Here is a 23,507-nt window from a genome sequence, read left to right as displayed (position 1 = left end):
ACGCGGGCGGTGAGACGGACCCGGGCGGCTCTTGCTGGAGATTAACCCGGGCTCCCTTCCCCTGGACCGGAGCGTGTCTCCACATGCCCCCGGCAGCCTCCGCCGGGAGGGCAGGGGCAGGAGAGGAGCGGCTGAGCCGTGTTAAGCTCGTTTTTCCCCTCTCTGAGGAATGAAGGGAATTCTGTGTGTGTGCATGCAGGTCGGAGGGCAGCCAGCCCGTGACTCAGATGCGTACCTTGAGCTTGTCTTGGGGTGGAAAAGCTGAAACGATGCGATGTACCAGCGCTCTGAAATCACACATGGGTTCTGTGGCTGGGGAGGAGGATGGGGACAACCTCAGGCTTAACTGGCTTCAAAAATGCAACACGAAGGGTGCACACGCGCTGGGAGAAAGATAAAAGGACTCTTTGTAGGAGACGTCAGCCTGACACCCCAGTTACACCAAACCCGCTGCCTGGGCCTTACCCTCGGGACACGCCACGGTGCTGGTCCCGGGGAGCAGCGTGAGCGCAGGGACCCGGCGGGAGCATCGCCGGGTCGATCACCGCTCGCGCCCCAGGCCCGGGGGGTGGACGGAGCCCTCCCGTCGGGAGATTGTCGCACGGCTCATGGTCACCCCCGCACCCCGACACCACGGGGGCCGGGCACGACTCTCCTCTCGGGGCAGAGGAGCTGGGAGCTGTGTTCGGAGCCCCGGGGGGGGGCCAACCCCGCCGGCAGCGGGGACGCCGCTGCCCTCCCAGCCCGTATGGCCGCCAGCCCGCCCCCCGCTTTTCGGGGTGTACCGCCGCCCCCCCGCCCCGGCCCGGGCAGGGAGCCCAGCGCGGCCCCCGGGGCGGCGGGGGGCCGGGCCGGGCCGGGCGGGGGGGCGGTGCCTGGCCGGGGCGGCGGGCGGGACGCGCCGAGCGGGGCCGGGCCCAGCCGAGCCGAGCCGAGCCGAGCGGGCGGCGGTGGCGGCGGCCTGGCGGAGCGGAGCGGGCCCGGCCGGGCAGGCAGGTACGGACCGACCGGGGCGGGAGGCGCAGACAAAGGGCGGCCGGTAAGCGCTGGGCCGGGACCCGCCGGGCCTCGCACCGGGGCTGGGGGGACCGGGCCCCGCCACGCTTCTCCCCCCCCACCTCCCCTCACCCCGGGCACAGCCGCTCCCCTCCGCGCCCGCCCTCCCTCGGCAGGTCCCCGGGGTGCCCGGTGCCCCTCGGGAGGGGCCGGGGGTCCGGCGGGGCCTGGCTGGGGGTGGCCGAGTGAGGGGTCCGGCGCAGAGCGCCCCCCCCGCCCCTCGCAGCCCCGCCACCCCCCGGCTCCTTCAGGCCTCGCGTCCCCCCGGTATCTTCCCACCCGTCCCTCCTCCCCGCTGCACGGGGTGGGGGGCTCCGGAGGAAGCGGCGGAGCCGTGCGGGGTGGCCGGGGGTGCCCTCGCCCCGCCGCTGCCCGGGCATCCCCCCGCGGGGTCGGGGCAGCGGGGCCGGGCGCCGCTGGGAAAGTCGAGGCCGAGCTGCAGTACGGGCAGCGCGGGAGTGGGGTGCGGGGCCTAAGGCGTCCCCGCTCCGGAGGAGCAGCCCAAGTGGCGTTAGTTCAAAATAAGAAAGGATTGAAGGAGATGAGGGCAGTGCGGCCAAGAGCAGGTTTGATGGGGCACAGCATGGCTTGGCTGGTCTGGCTGCAGTCCCCGTAAAGCACCTTATCACCCCTCTGGAAGGGGTCCGAGCAGTTACCCAGCCACCGCTGAACTCCCGGGCCCCTCATGCATAGCTGTATTTATTATTTCCCCCAAGTCTTTTGTGGTTTTTTTTGCCTCCACTGCTGCACAGGCAGGCTGTCCCTGCTGATGGGGGCCAGCCCGTGATGCCCGGTGGCACAGGAGCCGTGCCAGCTCGGCCACCTTTCGGCATCGCCTGCACGGCTTTGCGTCCCGCCGAGGCTGGTGCTCGCTCCCCGCGCTGCGACCGCGTCCCTTCGCCGGGGCTCTCCCGTCCCGCGGTCCCAGCTGCCGCAGCACACCGTGGGGCTGCTCAGCTTCCCGCTACCGGTGCTCGCAGGGCTGGGAAGCCAGCGCCTTGCAATGCTCCTTTGTCACCGACAGCCTTGAAACAGCAGCTTTTCCTGCAGCAAAGCAGCATCTTTGTTACTTTAATCTTGAGAGTGGTTTTTACTGGGGCTGGGCTGGTGCAGACGGGGAGGTGAACAGCCCCACGCCTGCTCTGCTCGGCTGCACATGGGCACCGTGGCTGAGGAAGTTGTCCTTTTCCAAATAAAACAACCAGGACGAATTCAATAGGAAATAAGTTTCTTGCTTCTGGGTGAACTTGCCGTGGGTGGAGAAGAAGGAAATTAAACAATAGAAAAAACGTGCGGGGCTTTATACAGTAGGGAAAAAAAACCCCAACCTTGCTGGCCTCTGACGGGATGGCCGGAGCATCTTCCCTTTGCCGTGTTGGTGCTCCTTTTTAGCAAGGACAGTGATGGCAATGCTTGTGTTTCCCGACACCCCTCTGTGCCTGGGGCGTGGGTGCGAGGAAGCCAGGACCTCTGGCGTTGCCATCCTGCTGGTCCCTGAGCCACCCTGCAGGGTCACCTCGCTTGGCACTGGTGCGTGCTGTGCCACCCCGCCGGCTGCAGCCCCCAAATGCCGCCTTTCCAACCCAGAGCCGCTGGCATGGGGCACGGATGCTGATGGGAAAGCTCACGTATGCGAAGCCTTTCCCACTTCCTGCACCTTTGGGAAGCTGATGGGTCTGGTCTCGTTGTGTTTGGGTGGAAATGGAAAACCCACCCCAGCCAAACAGACTTTTTATTACAGGTTGTTTTGGGGTTTTCTCCCCCTTTTCTTTCTGTACGGTGCTGTCAGTGCTCTAGAACATGACACCTTTAATGTGCTGCTGGTGGTAATTTAAACAGAAGAAAAAAGATGCCTCACAAGTCAAAAACTAGGCTGGAACAAAGAGGGAATGATGAATATTTTTTTCAGTAGCGTGTCATGGTGAAGCATGGCACGGATGAGCGTGTCCCTGCTGCAGAGTGTCACCGGCACCGCCTGCCCCTCTCTGCCTCCAGGCTTTTATGATCAGGTTTGATTTTGGGGGCATCTCTGGGTGCCTGAGCTGGGGACAGAGGGCTGTGGTCCCACTGAGCATCCCATCTCGGGGGCTTCCGGCTGGGTGCTGGAGATGGAGCTGCTCTTTTGGCTGTTTGTGCTCTGGGACAGGGTCATGGAGGGCTTTGCTTAAAAGGGATTTGTGGAATTTTACCTCCTAGATGTATCTTATTGAGTTGTTTATTTTTGGCTTTTGAGGTAGAGCCTGCTAGAATGAGGTTAGGACTTAAAGCAGAGAGAGGCAAGATGTTAAACTCCTATACCTTGCGACTGCTTCATGGCCATGGAGGGCTGGGGTTCCCAATCCATCTTGCTGATATTTCCAGCCCTGTTCTTGAAGGTACTTTAGGACCTCAGGAATGGCCTCGGCTTCCTTGCGTGTTTTTGGCCGAGGTGGTGGCATCGCTTTGTGCATTTTTACAATGTACCATCGTCAACGCGTGTGCCGTTGGCTTTGGAGCCTGAGAAGGGGGAAGGTGGACTCGGGTGGAGGGAGAGTGTGATACTGCTTCTTGGAGACCACCTCATAACCTTCAGGGGCTGCGATGGCTCAGTCCCCAAGTGCCTACGGGAGATGGTGCCTCCTGCACCCCGCCTCTGCGCCCGTCCCCAGGTGCGGAGGAGCAGAGCAGCCCTCGCGCTGGGACCCCTGGAAGGGCTCGGTGAGTCACGCAGCGCGGACGCAGGGAGAGGGCGGCCTGTAGCTTATGATTCATGTTGTTTTCCTGCAAAAGCCACCGACTGTAATGGCAGAGCTTGCAGAAGACGAATCAATATCGAGCCGTAAATCCCACACGTGACTGCCGGCCAGGCGGCGAGGGGGCTGGGGTTGCCTCAGTTGCCGTGTCTTCCCCAAAAACAGCAGGACCTTGCTGCAGCCCTCTGCCCAGGGAAGGGGCCGAGATCCTCCGTGCTGCTTCAGGTGGCACGAGCCTTCCTAGAGGGGTTTAGAAAGGTCAAGAGATGCCTAAATTTGGGCTATCTCGGGAGGAGCTGCCCTGGTATTTATGCAAGGGACATGCCTAGAGTTCAGCCCTGCTGCTGCTCTGGTCCAAAGCCATGGAGATGCAGGTTGTCTCGGAGAGACTGAGACTCTCTCCCAGGGGCTCTGTTTTCTGTCTCTCTGGGCTTGGGCATGTTGAGGTTTGGAAGTACAGTGCAGGGTGTCCCTCTCGGCTCACTCCACTGCACAGGCAGATGTGTGTCTCACCTGACAGCTCTGCGTATGGTCCAGGAGGATGACAGACCCCGGGGTGTTGCTGCTCCTCGGGGTGACTCTATTGGCTCTGCCTCCCGTACCTTGGCCTCAGCAAAACCCAAATGCCTTCCAGCTACTTGTCAGCATCTCACTGAGTATCCCCCTTCCTTCCCGACCACCGCCTGCTTCTTCACAGCCTTATAACAGCCCTGCAGCCCCAGGGCTTGGAGCCTGGAGCGGTGTTACCAGCTAAAATAAAGAAAAGGAATGCGCTAAAAAGTGTTAACAGCACAGTTCTGAAGTACGGCTGCAAAATGCTGTTGATGCCTGAAGTCTAAACGTACAGCTCAGGCCATTTTTTATCTTCTTCAGCAGCCTTGATTCATCCCTTGGCTGCGCTGGTGCACTGCTGGCCTCGTGGATTTACGTCGGATGAAGGCGGGGAGGGCGGGAGGCTGTGTGTGGTACCTGGGGTGGGGATGCTTTGCCTGATGGCTGGGTGGGGACGTGGGAGCCCACCTGAGTGGGGAGTGTCCCCGGGTAGAGAGGCTGGGAGTGGTGCGGTCCCCTGGCCCAGCTGGCCAGTGGGATGTGAAGCAGCACGTGTCACCGGTGCTTTATCGGCTATCACCGGCTGGAAGCAGGAGCTGGTGTGCGTGGGGCGGGCAGTGCGGTGCTGGCATGGAGGTGCAGGTTGGGGCATCAAAGGTTGGTTCCTTGAGCATTTGCTTTGCTTGGAGCCCATGCAGAGGAGAAGGAGAGGACAGGGCTGATGCTGTAGCCTGGGAGCAGGTAAACTAAAGCAACAGGCTTCCCGTGGACGTGCTGCTTGGTTCATGCAACCTCAGATGCAGATCTGGAAACAGGGGAGGCAGGAGGCAGCTCGGGTGCTGCGCTTGCTGGGGGTAAGCGTGGGCTTTACCAGCGGTGTCTTAGAGGGTGGAAACCAGACAGATCTTGCAAGTGTCTTGTACTGTGCGCCTGTTCCAGCTCTCTGCATTTCTCCAGGGCTGGTGAGCATTGCAGCCTCTGATACTTTTTAAGGGTGACAAAGTTTGCGTGCAGAGGTAATGTCTTTTATTAGCCTAACTAATACCTTTAGGAAAAAACAGATGTGCTCTTGGGCCTGAGGAATGCCTGTGCGCCCAAAATGTGTTGGTTTTTCCAACTGTGTCTGTTGGTCTAATAAAAGATCTGACCTCCGCCTGGCCCGGCCGCGACCTTGGAGTGTGCCAGCCCCTGGAGCATCCCGCTCATGCGTCAGTGTGCGCTGCCCGGCCCTTCCCCAAAGGACCTGCCAGCCTGGGAGCCGCTGCCGGAGCACGTCTGGGCCCACACCAGGCACTTACCTGACTCCTGATTCAATACTGGTTGTGAGCACCCAGCCCCGCGGGTGCTTTGGGCTCCCGGCGGGGTCTGTCCTGGCAGGCTGCAGGGAAGTGGAGGTCGGCTGCAGCTCAGCAAAGCATCGTGGCATCAGGCAGGATGGAGTGCTCTGACAGGAGCATCCTCAGAAGCCCCTGGGAGGAGGGGACAGCTTGTGCAGAGCTCCATCCTTGCAGGGATTTCTCCCAAATGGAGGTGCTGGGGGGTTGGTTGCTCTCCATGAGCTGGTTCACTCTGTGGTTTTATGATTCTGCTTTGCAAAAGTGCCATTTTGGGGCCATGTTAGCGCTCGGCGGGGCAGCCTGCGCTCCCTGGAACAGCTGGCAGTTCTTCTGTGGCAGGATGGATCTGCTCTCCTACCAACTTCAAATTCCCCATAATGGGAAGCTGTCAAGAAAACGAAGCAGCTGGCCCGTCCCGTGGGACTCGCAGCGCTGCCGTGGCGGAGGCAGGGGAATTGCTGCTGCCCTGCAGCTCTCTGCGATCCGGCATCACCCTCGCACCCGTGGTGGGACCAGCATCCCTGCAGGGAAAATCTGGCCAAGCAAAGTGTCAGAAGCAGCAAAAGGTGGCGTTGAGGGGTTTTCAGTCAGTGTTTTTTTGGGTAGGAGTCCTCGTGCGACCTGCTGGTGAGACTGCAGGCTGCCACTCCGGTGAAATATAAAAATTCATGTGAGATTATTTTCCCCTCATCCTTTGTATTTTTAAAATACTTGGGATTCAGGCCCTGCTTATCCAGAAGGACTCTTGCACGCTTGGAGAGCCCCAGGAACCAACGCTGCACATTTCAAAGCAGGAAAACCCGATTCATTGAGTGGATTTTTTCCCCCCCTGCGAATCCACTTAAAATTCATGGAGAGTTTTGTCAGTAAGAACCTGTTTCAATTAACAGACAAAAGAAACTCTCCTCGTTAAGCGCCTCTTTCAATTAAGGTTTGGGAGAATTCCCCCAGCTCCGCTTCCTCTGGAGCAAGGCTGTTCCTGAGGATTCAAGGGCAAAAAACACCCATGAGGAGGAGCAACCTGCAAAGGGCTCGGGCTTTTTTGGGGGGACGCAGCGGCACTACCCAAACCGTAATCTGGCCGTGGGGTGTTGAGGTGTTTGGTTGGGGTGGCGTTGGGGAGCATTGGCGCTGGGGGGGCATTGGCTGGCCAGCCTGGCATCCCTGGGGCGTAGGAAAGCTAATGAGTGCTGCTAATTGCTGGCCTAGTTTATGGAGGAGGATGATTTCATGTGGGTGTTGGGAGATGGGGGCGGGGGGAGCATGGAGAGGTGCTCTTCCAGATCGGGGTGCTGGGGACAAGGCAGGTGGCAGCCGCTGGTGCCACCTTCCAGCTACCAGTGCCCAAGGCTCAGAAAAGGGGTGACCTCCTGGGGGGCTCATCTCTGTAGCCTCACTGGTGGGGGGCTGCAGCACCTCAGAGATGGGAGTTAGCAGGGGCAGAGCCTGGAGAGTGGGGTTAAGACACGGGATTTGCTAGAGCTGGTCTTAAAAGCCCTGCCAGTCAAGCTTGCCAGCTGCCCTGCCATAGAAAAAGTTTTAATCACAGGCTTCCAGAAACTGCACCCAGTTCTTTGGGTTTTGGGGGGTTTTTTATTTTGTTTGGGTTTTTTCTCCTCTAAAAATTCAGCAAATATTTGCAGCGATTCACCACACACTGAACCTTGCCTTTCCATCCCTCTGCAGGGGAAGAACCATTTTCATGATTGTTTTTTTGAAGAAAACCTGAGAAAAACATTACTTTTTTATCTTTTCCAGTAAAACTGAAGTGCTAACAGGGTTTTCTGGGTGAAAAATGTCTCTTCCAGAGCTAGGCGCTTTGGCCAAAAATAACTTATTTTTTTAAGTGACAATCTTTGACCGCTTTCACTGGGCTCATTGCTCATCTTGGTTTCCTTCCCACAGGAGCAGGCAGGTGGTGGGCAGCCAGAGCCGGAGGTTTATTTCCAGAGGGGAAAACTTGGTCCAGCAGCAGCAATTCAGGTGGATGCTCTGACTGCTCGCTTCTGGCCAGGCTTTATAAATCAGATCTTAAATAAAGTGCTGAGAAAAAGGGAGGATTTTCCCGCTGAACTCCTCCTGGGGTGCAAACACTCCAGACCTTGAATAAATCAGGGATAAATTTTCCAGATATTCCCTTGTGTTTGCTCCTATCCAGCCTGTGTACAGTGGGGAGAAGCCAAACTGAGTGGGTTTGAGTGGGAGCAGCGCCAGTGGCTGCCCGTCGCAAGGGCAGCTGCCGGGGCTGCCGTTGTCCTTCTTTAATTTTGCATCTTTTGGACACTGGGGAAATGCCAGTGTCCTTGGGAAAGTGCTGCTGGGGCTGTCCTACTGCCGGCAGCAGAGTGTTTTTCTCCCTGGCTTGTTGTAACTACTGTTTGCAAAGTGCTTAAGCAGCCTGTGTAATCTACCACTAGGATGCTCCTTATCTGGCATTGTAAAACCATGCCAGTGGTGTGTGAGCAGCCTTGGCAAGAGCAGGTGGCCAGGACGAGCTTGTTTCTGCTTGTTTCTGTCCTCCTGCTTGTTTTCCCCTCTTTGTCTGCTCCACATCCCTCTCCCCTGCCTGGACTCCCTGGGTTTGCAGCCTGGCAGGAGGCAGCTGGATGTCTGTACAGCTCATCCCTCTGTCCATGTCTCGTTGGGCCCATCCTAAAGGCTTACCCAGGCTGTCAGTAAGTGGGGATCGCTAGGAAAACCCCCTGGTGTTGCAATGGTTGAAGCTTTTGTGCCGGGTTCCTCTCCCTGGGCTGCTGCACCTTTGTCCTCTCCGGCGCAGGGCTTCGGTCCCTGCTCGAGGAGCACCTCGGTGGGACGCGCAGGGAGCTGTGACCCGGTGCCTCCTGTGCTTTGATACCAGTGTGAATCGTCACACCACCACGTGCCAAAGCAAAGGAGTTCATCTCCTGATTGAGTCTTCTCTTGGCCAGGGATCTGGCCCTGGCTGCGGAGGGAGGTGATGGGGACAGGGGCAGACGGTGGTCTTCTGCACCTTCTGATGGCTCTTCTCCCCTGCCAGTAGTCCCAACCCTTTGCAGATATTTCCAGTTGCAGTTGGGATCGCTGCCGTTAAGAGCTGATAAAGGCAGCGGTGCAGAATTAGGTGTTTAAAAGCAGGTTTTTCACGCTGGTTACTTTCTCATTTTCAAAGCAAGCTCCCCTGTCTTAAGCTCGTGGTTGTCTCTTGAATAATATGGTGGCATTAATCTCCTCTCTAAGGACGTGCTTAGCTCAGTGGTTTTAGATCTGCAGCCCTCTAAATATTGCCAGCAGAGTGAAGGGGATTCCCTCTAGAGGGAACTTAAACCTATTAATAATAATTTGGCTGCCTTTTGTGCATCTTTTACAGGTAGTCATGATTCTCGGGGCTGCAGGGCACCAGTTAGTGATTGCTGAGGACGCGTGAGGCATGGCAGAGACAGGAGGCATGGTGGGCTGAGCTCTGTCACCTTGCTGGGGACCTGGGTCCCACCTGGCCGAATTTAGACCTTCCAGTACCCTTTGGCCATCAAATATCTGAGTGGGAGACGAAGCAGATGTGTTGGTGGGGCCGAGCCGGCCGCATTCCCTGTGGTGGTCGGACAGGGGAAGGGAAGCGTTGGAGCGAGCAGAAGCGATTGCAAATTGCTGAGCTGGGCGATGCACTTTAGCATCCTGCCTCTAAATCCTCCTCCAGCCAGGCTTAACCCCCAGGGCTGGCTTACATGGAGCAGTGGAGCTGGCGTGGTGGTGCCGGGGTGATGACCCAGTGGTGCCGGCATGGTGGGGCTCTCCCTGCAGCCATGAGGAGGGAGGAGCAGTGGTGCCCACCCGAAGGGTGCTGGCAGTAGAGGAGCAGGTTCACCCCTGGCTGTGGTGTTCAGGATGTGACCCCATCTCTGTGGGTTGAATGTTGGGGGTCTGTGAGCTACTGGTCAGGGGTTGGGGTCTTTTCCCCATGAAGGTGGACACTTGCTCCCTCCCTTGCAGCCCTTTCCAAAGTGGTGCGAGGGAGATGTGTGAGCAATTTCTTGCCATGTCACGCCCATGGTTTTGAGCTCACTTCCCATCCCTGGGCCGTGGGGTTGGGACAGTTGATTTACCCGACAGCTGGGACCTGTGACCTGTCTGATCTTCACTGCTTGCACCTGCGGCCGGACCTATTACACTCCCCAATAAATCACAACCTGCTGCGATTGTCTGCTGAGGACTGCCGACCCTTCCCTCTCCTCCAGATCTGCCTTGCACTTCCTTGCTTATATTTAATCCTCCCATTGCATCCCTGCAAAATCCCACCAGAGGTTAAAGGAAGAGTGCTGCAAGCTGCTGACTGAGATGGTTTCATCCCCTCTTGTCACCTCCGGTGCCCCTCTGGCTTTCTGGGGTGCAGTGGTTCCCCAGGGAGCATTTATGGCCAATAACTCTGGCCAGGGGGAAACTGCAGCCCCCAAACCATGCTGGGGGTGGGGTGGATTTAGAAAAGCTTTTCAACCATTTTCCCCTTCCTCCTGCATATGTCTGAGATTTGAAGTGCTGATAGTAAAGGGCTTCCCCAGCCACCGGTTGCACTCCCTGCCTGCCCTGGGGTTGGATCCAGCCCGCAGGGTGCTCTGGGCCCCCGGCCATGCCGGGGAATCCACTCCGATGCTGATTGTGTTTGTCAGGGCAGCTGGATTAAGAGCGCTATGGCTAAGCCTCCTCGCCGAGCCTCCTCTCCAGTGGAGCCTGGGCCAGGGCTTTGCTCAGAAACCCATCAGAAAACAGCATTTTCCAGGCCTCTTTCTCCGGTGGTCCATGACGTGCGGCTGTGGCTCAGCACCCGTCTGTGTGATGGGAGCCCACCAGCGCCGTATGGTGTTTCTGAGGGCCTGAGGTCTGTGTGTGGGACTCAGGCTGACATTTCCATCTGGTGCCTTTTAAATAACCACTGTGGTTTTTTAAAAGGCACCTGAGAAGCTTCTAAAAATCAGGTTAAAAGGAAGTTTGACTCTGGCTGTCACCTTGCCAGATCTTGTGGTGTTTTTTTCATTTTACCATCGTGTTTTCCTTTTTGTTTTAGAAAAGCTGTTGGTCTTGAGAACTTGTTTTGTGCTTTTGGACATAAACCTGCTTCCTTCTCTGGCGCGGAGCCATCAGCTCTCCCACTGCTGCCAGGGATGTGCAGGGCAGCATGCAGCCAGCACCCACTCACGTGGGGAAAATCCTGAGCAGCACCATCCCCACCCCACCCCATCGCCCTGAACCCTCAGCATCCTCCCCGCGGAGGGTTTGTGCTGGCAGCGAACCGGCGGAGCAGGATTCCTGCCTGCTGTCTGCCTCGGCGTGGGTTCCTGAAGCGGGATGCTGCCTGCCCCGGTCCTGGCTCACACCTGGCTGCTCCGGGGGTCCGGTGCTGGCCCCCTGCCCAGGCAGGCGTTGCCTGTTGCCTTTGTGCTTTTGACGTGGCAGCCTCCCTTCACTGGGGAGTCAGCCGGCATCTGCCTGGAGATGCTGTCTCCAACGCCTGGTCATTAAGTACCATAATTAAAAGCTCTTAGAAGAGGATGGACTAACAAAGCCCCTTGGAAATAGCAGGTGATGTAGGTGGGGCAGCCCCCGCTCCCGTCTGCTCTGTCTGGGGAAGGGTGGTGTGAGGATGAACACGCAGTCCTGCCCATCAGCTGCTGGCTCCGGCACTTGGCATCAAACCCACTGGCTGTCGCTTGCCCACCCATCACCATGGGAATGCGGCTGCCAGCACCCACCGCTCCTGGAAGATGAAAGAAGCGGAGGGGGAGCAGGATGGCATGGCCAGAATGTTTGATAACGTGGTCCCGGTTCTCCACATCCCTAGGGCTGGTACCCAGGCAGGGGAGCCTCCCACTGCACGGGCATATCCCTAAAATCAACATCCCTGTGTGCTTTTCCTTTGGGACCTGGAGAAGCACCCTGCCCTGAAACCCCGGCACGGGCGTTGTCCTGAGGATGCTGAAGGTCCAGCCCTGCTGGAGGGGAGGAAGGAGTGAGCTGGAGCAGAGCACACCTGAAGAGTGAAGGTGCATCCTCTCTTAGTCCTGCCTGGAAATCATCCATGTGCACAAAGATAAATTCCAAATCAATAAAACCAAGTGCTCTGCCGTGCCTGGCACAGCCGCAGCGGGGGTGCCAGTGGGTGGCAGAGACCGTGATGGAGGCTGGCTGCCGGCGGCGTGCGTGGGGGCCTGGGCCAGGCAATGCCATGCCAGCAGGGTTGGGAAGCAGGGCCTGGAGCGGGGTTCACTGCAGGAAAGGGCAGGGATGACAGGATTACCCTGCCAAGCCCCAGCCTGTAATTCACGGTACCATTCAGCCAGCCACCTTTAATCCTGTTATGTGCCCAGCTGGCGTCTGTAGGGCGGGTGCTCAGCCGTGGTGCCGGCGGGGCGCAGGGAGCTCTCCCTGGGGAGGAGCAGGGACTCCTGTCCTTGTCCCCAGTGCTGGTGGTGAGTCTGGGGACAGTGCTGCGAGCCACCTTGCCAATACTTTTATTTTTTCTTTAAACACACTGGCTGCATCAGCGTTCCCCACTGGGTGGTTTCACCTCCCAGCAAGTGGTGCCCATCCTTTTTTGTTCTTTCTTTTCTTTTTTTAAAAGGGCCTTTCACAGGGAAGGGAAAAATATTCCCAAGGTCTCTTTGGCTCCACGTGGGCACTCCCCTGTGCCCGTCTCGGTGACCTTGGCTGGCAGCTCCCGGCTTGGCCTTGTGCTGCCCGGCTGGCTGGCTGCCCGCGTCCCTCCCTGCTAGCCGGGCTGGCTGATGTGGGGCTCAGATAGCCCCCCACCCCAGTTCTCCTCGCCACAGCTCGCCGCAAACAGGACGGGGACTCACGGGGGGCCGGGGTCTCCCCTCCATAAGCACCCCAGTGATGCTGCTGCGCTCCAGACACCCATGGCAGCCGGGGTCCCACGGCACGCGTGCGCGCTGCGCTCCTGCCACATCCCCGGCGCTGTCGGGAGCTCACGGCACGCTCACGGCAAGCCCTGGCACGCCGGCGAACTCGCCGAGAGATCTGCCAGGGCCGCCGCGCTGGTGTAAATAAAAAGCGGCGGCGTTGGTACTGACACCCTCCCCGCTCATCCCGCCTCTCCCTCACAGGGCGCCGTGCGGAGCCGGCAGACCGGGGTGCCCCGGGGTGCCGCCATGCCTGCGCGCCCTGCGCCGAGGCCACCCGCCGCCCCCTCGCCCCACTGAGGCCATGGGGCTGCTGCTGCCGCCGCTGCCGCCGCCGCGGGGATTTCGGCTCGGCAAGGAGACTCTTGCTGCGTCTGCCATGGTGACATGAAGCGGACAGCGAGGGACGCCGGACTGCTGGAGGGGAGAGAGCCTGTACAGGCGGCCTGCTAGTAATTTATTAGTAGTATTCAATTTTATTTTAACTTTTTTCTTTCGGCTGGTTGGTTGCTTCTTCCCCTCCCCGGGGCTTGTAAGGGGAGGGGGTGAGCAGGGGAGAGGGGCCCCACCTCGCCCCGCGGATGCAAGGATGACTGTACTGGCCAGGGCCCGGCGGGGTATCCGGCAGCTCTCTCCACAGGTGGTGTTGCTCCTGCTCTTCGTCTTCTGCCTGCTCAGTGTTTTCATCTCTGCATATTATTTATATGGGTGGAAAAGGGGCTTGGAGCCCTCTGGGGACGTGGCGGGGCCGGACTGCGATGAGCCCAAGGTCGCCCCTTCCCGCTTGCTGCCGCTGAAGACCCTCAAGGTGGTCGACTCCTCCCGCACGGATCCTTTGGTGCTGGTCTTCGTGGAGAGTCTCTACTCCCAGCTGGGCCAGGAAATTGTCGCCATTTTGGAGTCAAGCCGCTTCAAATACAGGACAGAGATCGCCCCGGGGAAGGGGGACATGCCCACGCTGACTGACAAGGACCGGGGACGCTTTGCGCTCATCATCTACGAGAACATCCTCAAGTACGTCAACCTGGACGCCTGGAACCGGGAGCTGCTGGACAAGTACTGTGTGGAGTATGGTGTGGGCATCATCGGCTTCTTCAAGGTAAGGTGGTGCACGAGGTGGGTCGAGACCCCATGGCCAGGCTGGGCGTGAGTGGGAGGCTCTGGGGTCCCCCTGCCCTGCAGGGACTTTGTCCTCCACTTGCTTTCTGCAGGCAGCCTGAGTTGGTGTGGAGCCAGCCCACAGCCTGGCATGGGCCACAGGCTTCTAGCAGAGGACACCATCTTAGCCCTCTCCTTGTGGAAGGGCTGTGTGGCCCCTGGGTGTTTTGGGGTAAAAACACACTTCTGGGATGAGTCTGGTTGCTTTTAGCATCCCGCTTCCCAGCTGCAACCCTTGCTGGGGTTCACCAAAAACACGAGCAAGTATTTTGCTGGGCAGCCCCATGCTCTTCTCGTGCCCAGGGCTCACAGCCCCAGGGGGCTTTGCATGCTGAACATGAGCAGGATTGAGTGTGTGAGGGGGGTGAGGGCACCCCATGCTCAGGAGAGGAAGGAGGGGGACCCAGCACCCGGATCTCTGGGGGTGGTGAGCCGCCTCCCGCCTCGCCATGGCTGTTGATGCCCCCAGTGAACCCCTGCCTGCACGGCCAGTCTGGGCACTTGTCCCCAGCGTCCTGTTTGCTCTAGCCCCCATCTCCCCCGTGCAGGCCAACGAGAACAGCCTGCTGAGCGCCCAGCTGAAGGGCTTCCCCCTCTTCCTCCACTCCAACCTGGCGCTGAAGGACTGCAGCATCAACCCCAAGTCTCCCCTCTTGTACATCACGCGCCCCAGTGAGGTGGAGAAGGGAGTGCTCCCCGGGGAGGACTGGACCGTCTTCCAGTCCAACCACTCCACCTACGAGCCAGTCCTCCTGGCCAAGACCAAGTCAGCCGAGTCCATCCCGCACATGAGCGTGGACGCAGCGTTGCACACCACCGTGATGCAGGACCTGGGTCTCCACGATGGCATCCAGAGGGTGCTTTTTGGCAACAACCTCAACTTCTGGCTGCACAAGCTCGTCTTCGTGGACTCTGTCTCCTTCCTGACGGGCAAGAGACTCTCCCTGCCCCTCGACCGCTACATCCTGGTGGACATCGACGACATCTTTGTGGGCAAGGAGGGCACACGCATGAAGGTGGAAGATGTTAAGGTGCGGCTGTGATGTCCTAGTTGGGTAGGCAGGGGATGCATGGAGCTGGGTGCTTGTACCTGCTCTGGGATGCTCCAGGGATGAGTTTTCCTGCCCCCAGAGCATCCCTTGGCCGCCTGGGAGCCCCTCTGCGAAGGTCTCGGGGACGCGACTCCCCGTCCTGGCATGGCAGCCATCCCCGTGGCTGTGTGCTGAGGACATCTTGCTTTCTCTCCCTCTCTCCCAGGCGCTGTTCGACACGCAGAACGAGCTGCGCACCCACATCCCAAACTTCACCTTCAACCTGGGATACTCAGGGAAATTCTTCCACACGGGTGAGGAGGGCGAGGGCATCGCTTTGCATGTTGGTGCCATATGGCTGGTGTTGGGGCACAAACCGGTGCTCAAAGAGGCTGACGTCGGGGCTGCAGGAGGGTCCTCGGGCACCCCACCCTGCTGCCTCCCATCACCCGGTGACTGGTCACCGAGAGGGGCCCCCCCTTCCCTCTGCCCCGGCTGCTGCCGCACGGCTCTGTGTGCCTGCGGTGATGGCGAGCGTCATGCCCGCAGGTACCGATGCCGAGGACGAAGGTGACGACCTGCTGCTGTCCTACGTGAGGGAGTTCTGGTGGTTCCCCCACATGTGGAGCCACATGCAGCCTCACCTCTTCCACAACCAGTCGGTTCTTGCTGAGCAGATGACCTTAAACAAGAAATTCGCTGTCGTGAGTAAGATGCCGCCGGCGGGGGTGCTCGTGGTGAGGGGAGGGTGGGAGAAGGGGGGAGAAGAGGCTTCCCGGGGGATGGTCTTTGCTTGCTGTAGCGAAGGGACCTGGTGACGTTAAGCCACGTCCCCCATGTTGCAGCTGGTCAGGTAAATCCATTTATATGCCAGTACCTGGAGCAAAAGGATTTATCTGCACCAACCGATGTGCTGCTGCGGCAGCGAGCTGTCCCGGTGCCTGTTTGAGGGGAGACATCCTCTGTGCGTTGCCTGGCCGGGGGGGGATGTGGGGGTCCGATCCATGGCTCTGCAGGAGGAAGCAGCCACTTGGGTTGGTGTGTGCTGGGTTTTAACTGAGCCTGGGGTTGGGTGCTCAGCCTGGTGTGGTTTGATGCTGTGCTGGGCAATGATGTGGGATCCTGGAGCGGTGGCCGTGTGCCGGGAGGCTCCGGCTGATGGAAACTCCCTCTGCAGGCTGAGCTGTCAGCAACACGTTAGGTTTATAAAGGCAGGCTCTGACCTTCGACTTGGTAAGGGATTGTCCATCTTCTTGGACTGTCCCTCACGTGGCCCTGATAAAGCCAGCACTGAGACCAGATCATGCAGTGACCGACTGGTTTGCTTATGGCTGTCTTGAGTCTGAACAAGTAACACCAGACCCAATAATAATAATTGAGTCCTGTGGCCTGGGAGAGGGATCTTCAGGCTAACTTCAATTAATTGCCTGATAATTAGAGGTGCTTAGTTAGAGAGAGACCAGACCATTCCTACTTGGGATGGGCAGTTGTCCAGCTTAGAATTTCCAGTCAGTTTTGTATCTACTGTTACAAACCAATTTACAGTCCTGTATGGATGTATCTCCTCGTTCTCCACAGAAAAGCTTTGCTGCTGTTGATTTGTTGATGGCAGCAGAAATGGCAGGGATGAGGATGGTCCACGTGAAGCAGAGGAGCGAGTGTCCACCCAGCACATCTGCTCCCGGGCTCTCTTTCATGGAGACAGCCCTGGTTAGGAGAGGATGTGCGGGCACAGCCCTGCCCTGGTCGCTCTCCAGAAGCACGAATAGACAATTTGTGGGTGGGAATGAGCAGTCCCTTGGGGAGAGATTGATTTGGGATGTTGTGCTTTTGGAGTCTCCACAGTCACCCACTTGCTGCTCTCTTCTCTGCAGGAGCATGGCATCCCCACTGACATGGGGTACGCCGTGGCCCCCCACCACTCGGGCGTGTACCCCGTCCATGTGCAGTTGTACGAAGCTTGGAAGCAGGTTTGGTCAATCAAAGTGACGAGCACGGAGGAGTACCCCCACCTGAAACCCGCTCGCTATCGCCGTGGCTTCATCCACAATGGCATCATGGTAGGTGGCCAGGCTTTATCTCTGGTGCTTCTCTCCTCTTGCCTCCCCCACCAAAACCCAGAACCTCGGTGGGTGGTTTCTGGGCAGCTTGGATGCTTCAGTTTGAGGGGGCTGTGCCCTCTGCTCATCCTGCATGGGGGAAGCTCGTGGGAGGACAATTTTTGGCTTCTCCATCTGTCCGCTTCCATCCCCTGTGGATAGCAGGACTCAAGTCGAGGGTGGTGAGGGGCAACGAAGCTGGGCCTAACTTCTGAAGGGTTGAGGATCCCCTCTTTGTTTGGGAGGAGAAGGGGACCCAGCCCTGGATGCCTGGAGGAGGCCGTGTGGCCATTTCATTGCTCTGGCTCCTCCGCCTGCTCCATCCATATCTTTCTCCTGCCCCAGGTACTCCCCCGGCAAACCTGTGGCCTTTTCACGCACACCATTTTCTACAATGAATACCCTGGTGGCTCCAGTGAGCTGGACAAAATCATCAACGGGGGTGAACTGTTCCTGACTGTGCTCCTCAACCCTGTGAGTACTGTTGTCTGTCTGCCTGGGGACAGACGGACAGGCATCTCTTGCAGAGCTGTCCCCCAGCACCACTGTGGGAGATGTCCTTGATGTCCTCAGCCAGGGTGGGAGCCATTTGCATGGGATGGCTGCCAGGTGAGGCTCTGCTAATCCCTGCTCCATCCTCTCCGCTTCAGATCAGCATCTTCATGACCCATCTGTCCAATTACGGCAACGACCGCCTGGGCTTGTACACCTTCAAGCACCTGGTCCGCTTCCTGAACTCCTGGACCAACCTGAAGCTCCAGACGTTGCCACCTGTGCAGCTGGCACAGAAATACTTCCAGATCTTCTCCGAGGAGAAGGACCCACTGTGGCAGGTACCTCCCATGCTGGAAATGGAGGGAATAGAGGGTGTGTCACCTCTTTGTGGTTCTGCGGGAAGTGCCATGAAGGAGCTTACCCTGTAGATCTGGAAATAACCCCAGTCTCTGCCCTGCTCCCTGTGCATCTGCTTGGGCCGGAGGGGGCTGAGCAGCGGTGCATGGTCCTGTCCAGGCTGTTCTATCTCTAATCCTCCCCCTGTGCATTTCAGGATCCCTGTGAAGACAAACGACACAAAGATATTTGGTCCAAAGAAAAGACCTGTGACCGATTCCCAAAGCTTCTCATCATTGGGCCTCAAAAAACAGGTGCTTCCCTTCACCCTCAGTGCTATCAGTGTGCCAGGAGGCTTGCCAGGTCCTCCCCAAAGAGCCTTTCTGAGCCCTCCTGCCCTGAAGCAGAGCTCGGAGGAAGGTTTGGCCCAAGTCAGCTCTTGCTTTCTGTCTGTCCAAAGGAACAACCGCCCTTTATCTCTTCTTGGGGATGCACCCAGACCTGAGCAGCAACTACCCCAGCTCAGAGACCTTTGAGGAGATACAGTTCTTCAATGGACACAATTATCACAAGGGCATCGACTGGTAGGTCTCCGTGTTGCAGGGCTGAGCTGGGAACACCAATTCCTTTGGGCACAGGAGCAGTGGTGCCGTGGGGTTTCCCGTTGGCCTTGCAGCCACTGGGCTCTTGGTGAAGGGCACCTGGGTGCTGCAAGGTGGGACGAAACCTGCACAGGCTCTGCCCTGTGCCTTCAGGCCATCACACCACCATGGTCTATCCCTGAGATGTTGTCCATAAGGCAAAGGCCTCTTGCCAGGACTCAGAAGTGCCCTTGACAGAAGCCAGGCTTGTGTGAATCTGCTATCCCCAGGTTTCAGGGTCTGCCTGGGGAATTTGGTGAGGCCTGGCCCTCCAGAATGGCTGGAGGGGATTGTGGAGCCCCAGGCAGCATGTCAGACCTGGGGGCACTCTTCAGGGTTAGTACTGGGTACAGAGTCTCTGAGATGTCACCTGCGAGGGGGGGTGCTGTGGACATCTCATGGTGCCTATCCGCCTGGCTCATGCTGTGCCTCCCCCAGGTACATGGAGTACTTCCCCATTCCCTCCAACACCACCTCTGACTTCTACTTTGAGAAAAGTGCCAACTACTTTGACTCAGAAGTGGCTCCCCGGCGAGCCTCAGCCCTGCTCTCCAAGGCCAAAGTCATCACCATCCTCATCAACCCTGCCGATCGAGCCTACTCCTGGTATCAGGTGAGCCTCTGCCTCTTCTCTGGCTGGGGCAGCCCTGTGGGGTGGTTTGAGCCTCCCACCTCCCCTTGGGCCAGGGGCTTCCCTCCATCCGCTTGGTTTGGGAGGTGGGGTGGCTGCGGGCGCTGCGCTTGTTGGCTGACCAAGGCACACGAGGACACAGCGTGGTGGCCTGGGAGCCGCGGCGCATCATGGGCAGCCCAGGATTTGGGTCGCCTCAGGAACAAACCTGCCTTGCTCATGCCTGACAGCACCAGCGAGCTCACGACGACCCGGTAGCTCTGAAATACACCTTCCACGAGGTGATCACGGCGGGACCCGAGGCTGCTCCGAAGCTCCGGACTCTGCAGAACCGCTGCCTGGTGCCGGGCTGGTACGCCACCCACATCGAGCGCTGGCTGAACAGCTACCACGCCAACCAGGTAGGGATGGGAGCACCCCACTCCTACAGCGGCACCGCCCCGGGGAGCCCCCCTCACCCCAGCGAGGATGAGCTTGGGTCCAAAGTCAGCTGCGAGGGTGCTCCCGTGGGAGCTGCTTTTCTTATACCCTAAAAAACACGGGGGAAAAGAGTAAAATTACTTGGAGAGGGGCAGAGGGGAGATTTTGTACAAGAAGGAAAGCCTTGTAGCGTGAGGTTGGTGATGGATGATGCACAAAGATGTCCTTGTGCCGGTCCAAAGCGGGCTTGAAAGGGAACCGTGGCATGGAGGGCTGTGGGTGGCTCTGCAGGGGCACCCACCGCTCGCCCGCCACTCTTGGCCGCAGACCCCCGCGGGGCTGCCCTGTCTGGTGTCACCGTGGGATCGAAGAGGGACAAAAATAGCGGGCAAAGCTGCCTGTGGTTCGAGCTGCCTGCAGGGGAAATGGGGGCTGGATGCCAGCCCTGCTGTGACCCGCACAGTGGAGCGCTGCTGGCAGCGTGCGGGCTCAGTCCCTGAATGATTTTTCCACTGTCATTTAACCTTATAAAGTCTATTAGTTGTCTGCTTCTGGCGTAATTGCTGTAATGCAATCCTGGCTGGCTGGGGGTTGGGCGGCCTTGAGCCCAAGCTCTGATGTTGTCCTGGATGGATCCTTGGCTTTTATTTGCATTTTAATTTTCCAACACCCAGTGTAAGTGAACACTGGGACACGTTAGTGTTCAAAAGGGGACCCTGCATGGGCTGATGGCAAATTTGGCTCCAAGATGGCAAAAAGTGCAGCAAAGGCAGCGTTGTGCCCCAGGAGAGAACGGCTGGGAGCCAGCGGCACCTCCCCGCCCTGCCTCACTCCTTGCAGATCCTGGTCCTGGACGGCAAGCTGCTCCGAACGGAACCCGCCAAAGTGATGGAGACGGTCCAGAAATTCCTCGGCGTGACGAACTTCATCGATTATCACAAGACCCTGGCGTGAGTCCTTCCCCCACCTTCTCCTTCCTCCAACCTGCCGTTGCTCCCAGTGCAGCGGGTTGCCCCTGGGGGCACCCAGCGCTGTCCCGGGGCAGCCCCCAGCTCACTGCAGAGCTGCTGCTGGTGTTGATGAGACCTGGGTTTTACCTGAGGCCAGAACAGCAGCTCCTTGTTGCTGTGACCTACGCTGGGGTAGCTGCAATCAGAAATAATGTTCAACAAGCACCCCGCTTCGCTGTGCTTATCCAGACACTGCAGTGGGGACAGTGGGGTCACTGCAAGCAGCTCAGGAGCAGCTCTGGGCTCCTGGAGCAGAGTTCAGGGGTGTATTCATGCCACATGTGGTGATGTTGAGCCCTGGCACCCCGGCTCCCCCTGCACATCCGCAGAGAGCAGCTCTTGCTGCTGCCATGTGGCACCTCTGCGGGTGTCGCCTTGCTCTCAGCCTTCCAGACATTAAAGCTCACCCTGGGAAGCAGGAGCCTTCAGAGCTCCTAGAAAAATAATAACTTACCTTTGTGCAGGGCTTGACTATATACCTGGCCACTCTGAGTCTGCACCCAGGTGCTGTGGGGCTCTTGAGGGCATCCAGGGCCAAAGCTGCTGCAGAAAATACTAATTAAACCCACATAGACCCCCGGGCTCTCTCAGCAGGGTGATGCTGTGATGAATGAGCCTCGGCAGGCTGCTTACTGTGCCATTGCACAGGGAACCTGTTGTACCAGGGGGTCGATAATGAGCTGTTAGCTGGGCTGCGGATTAAAAAGAGGTGGAGAAGTGCCCCTGTGCAGGGCTGGGCAGCAGCGGGGCTTGTTGGGCAGCGTGCTTGCCTGTGGCAGGTGTGGGAGGGCGAGAGGGGTGAGGCAGAGCTCTCGCTTCACAGGTTTGATCCAAAGAAAGGATTCTGGTGTCAGCTTCTGGATGGAGGGAAAACAAAATGCTTGGGAAAGAGCAAAGGCAGGAAGTACCCTGAGATGGATTCGGATGTGAGTATGCAGAAAGCCTCCTGGGATGGTCCCAAGCGGGGCTGGGGGGCTGTGCTGGGGTGGTGGGCTTGGGGCTGGTCCCCTGACCCTTCTCTCTTTTCTGCCGTTGCAGTCGCGCGCCTTCCTGCGGGACTATTACAGGGACCATAACATCGAGCTCTCCAAGCTCCTGTACAAAATGGGGCAGACGCTGCCCACCTGGCTGCGGGAGGAGCTGCAGAGCACCAGGTAGCTGCTGCCTGCTGCCTGCCCAGCAATACCTGAGCGGGGCCGACCCCTGCACCCGGCGGGACCTTCCTCAGCAATACCCAGCCGTGGCCTTGGAGGGGGAGCCCCCAGGAGCGGGCGGCTGCGCCAGAGGCTGCCCGAGCGGTGGCCTGACTCTGCGCTCCCCACGCTGCCACCTCTCCGCCTACCCCACACCTGTTCCTCTTTCATTTTATTTTTCCTTTTTAATTCCTGGACCTTTGGTGAGGTCCCTTCCTGCCCCGCTCCGACATGGGGAAGCGGCACAAATTCCCCCTTTCTCTGTCCAAAACGGGCTTCAACTCCCCTGGGCCTGAGGGCAGCAGCAGAGCCATCCCTCCCTTCTTGGTCCGAGGGTGGAGGAGCTGCTCTGGGCACGCTGGAGGTGACTTTGCTGAGCTGGAGGAGAGGAACAGAGCTGGTGGAGACTCGAAGCACAGAGGGACCCAGACCCACTCCTGCCATTGGCCCCACAGCAGGAAACAGGAGAGTTTGCTGGATTCCCTGTGAACAATACGGATTTTTCTTTGAAAGACTTGGGCACGATTTCTTTTGTCATCCTCATTTGTTTTCAAGCTCCTCAACCTCTTGCTCCCGCTCCGTGGGCAGTGTGGTCGGACTGTGGCCGAGCAGGGGCTGGTGTGCTGGCCCCGGTACGCTCCCCGGCACGCTCCCATCCCCCAAGCCCACCCTGCAATCTTGTACACGCGTGGTGTTTCCTGTGGTAAAGCCGAGCGGTGCCCGGTGTCCCCCGGCACGGAGGAGAGGTGGCCCTTGGGGGACAGGGCAGACGTTGGGATAATGGCAATCGGAAGGATGCTGAGAACTTCAAACCTCTTGAATATTAAAAGCAAAAGTATTTTAATAATGGGGGGGGGAGGAGGGTTCATTTGGTTCCCGTTTTGCAGGGGGTTGTTTTTCTTCAGTGCCAGAATTTGTACCTAAACCCCGAGGGTTTTATGTGGTCTCTTTGGTTGTTACATGTGACGTGGACGAAGGTCAGTGGGGAAATGGGGGACGGTTTCCCAGCTGGAGATGTGTTTTTATCCTGGTGGTGCTGTACTGAGCTGCAGCCCCGGCTCTGCCTCTCCTACACCCCGCCGAGTCCCCTGGATTTTGCTTCTGGGGCCGGCAAATGTGACTGAACCATCAGGGCTTTACTGGGAGAAAGGCCCAAATTCCCCCTGGGCTGGAGCTGCTCCGCAGGGTGTGGGATGGCAGCGGCTGCTGCTGAAGGGGGACGCGGTACCCAGGATGCCGCCCTCGCTATCAGAGCGGGGCTGGGGCAGTGGTGGGGGACACGGTGTTTCACCCTGGGTGACAGAGAGGTCTCGCTGGCAGCGGGGCTTCCCGCCTGGTTATTTTTTCAGGATCCCCTGTAGCTGTGCGTGGGGCCGGGGGGGCTGCACCTCCCCTCTGCCCCTCCGTGGGGTTGTGCTGGGAGAGGCTCCCAGGCGCTGGTGTAAGGTCCTGTTGAACCAACTGCTAATAAATTGGGGGGGCTCTGGTTTTACTTGCTGGTTGTTGACCGTTTCCTTGCTGGCACGATCCAGTCCTGCCCCCAGAGATCCCATCTGGCTTTGGGGGCGTTTGGGCCTATCTTTTGGGGGGATCTGGGGAGGAAGGAGGGGTGTTTGGGAGCAGCCCTCCATGCACGAGGTGGCAGCAGCTGTCTAGTCCTGGATCCAGCCACGCTGCATGGCTGCCCCGCGGCCTCGTGTTCCCGGGACTGGGCTGCAGCCGCCCGGGCCAGCATCCAGCACCCACTGTGTCAGCACTGGGCAGGGATTTGGGGGGGGACCGGGGAGATTCCCCGCTTGCCTTCTCCCCCCTTAGTCAGTCCCTGCCTGCCAGAGCCTGTCCGCCCGTCTGCTGCCTCCCCGCCGCCTTCCGCAGCCCAGCCCCTGCGAAGCGCTGGAGGAAATGAAGACGGAGCCTAATTAATCC

The 23,507-nt window shown here is 58.7% G+C and overlaps 2 protein-coding genes across 4 annotated transcripts in view; one reads left to right on the top strand and one right to left on the bottom strand.

The window, feature by feature from the left end:
- RPS14 (ribosomal protein S14) overlaps positions 1–23,507 on the bottom strand; it is a 65,628-nt gene that overhangs the window by 7,313 nt on the left and 34,808 nt on the right. The gene's annotated exons all lie outside the window — the stretch shown is intronic.
- Positions 916–23,073, top strand: NDST1 (N-deacetylase and N-sulfotransferase 1). Of its 3 annotated transcripts, none has more exons than XM_074883701.1 (15): positions 916–996; positions 12,772–13,666; positions 14,274–14,756; positions 14,983–15,070; positions 15,306–15,460; positions 16,631–16,816; positions 17,201–17,329; positions 17,506–17,688; positions 17,904–18,000; positions 18,147–18,270; positions 18,766–18,940; positions 19,189–19,359; positions 20,219–20,328; positions 21,212–21,314; positions 21,427–23,073. In XM_074883701.1, exons 2-15 carry the CDS (start codon positions 13,157–13,159, stop codon positions 21,544–21,546), a joined length of 2,634 nt encoding a protein of 877 aa, XP_074739802.1. In that variant the 5' UTR covers positions 916–996; positions 12,772–13,156; the 3' UTR covers positions 21,547–23,073. The 3 variants fall into 3 exon arrangements, with proteins under 3 accessions (XP_074739802.1, XP_074739803.1, XP_074739804.1); XM_074883702.1 differs by lacking the exon at positions 916–996 and adding an exon at positions 1,017–1,039; XM_074883703.1 differs by lacking the exon at positions 916–996 and adding an exon at positions 11,676–11,691.

Source organism: Strix uralensis, chromosome 14 (genome assembly GCF_047716275.1).
Source record: "Strix uralensis isolate ZFMK-TIS-50842 chromosome 14, bStrUra1, whole genome shotgun sequence".
NCBI classification, from domain to species: Eukaryota; Metazoa; Chordata; class Aves; order Strigiformes; family Strigidae; genus Strix; species Strix uralensis.
Note: the sequence above shows the minus strand (reverse complement) of the source record. Positions and strands in the feature narration are given on the sequence as shown.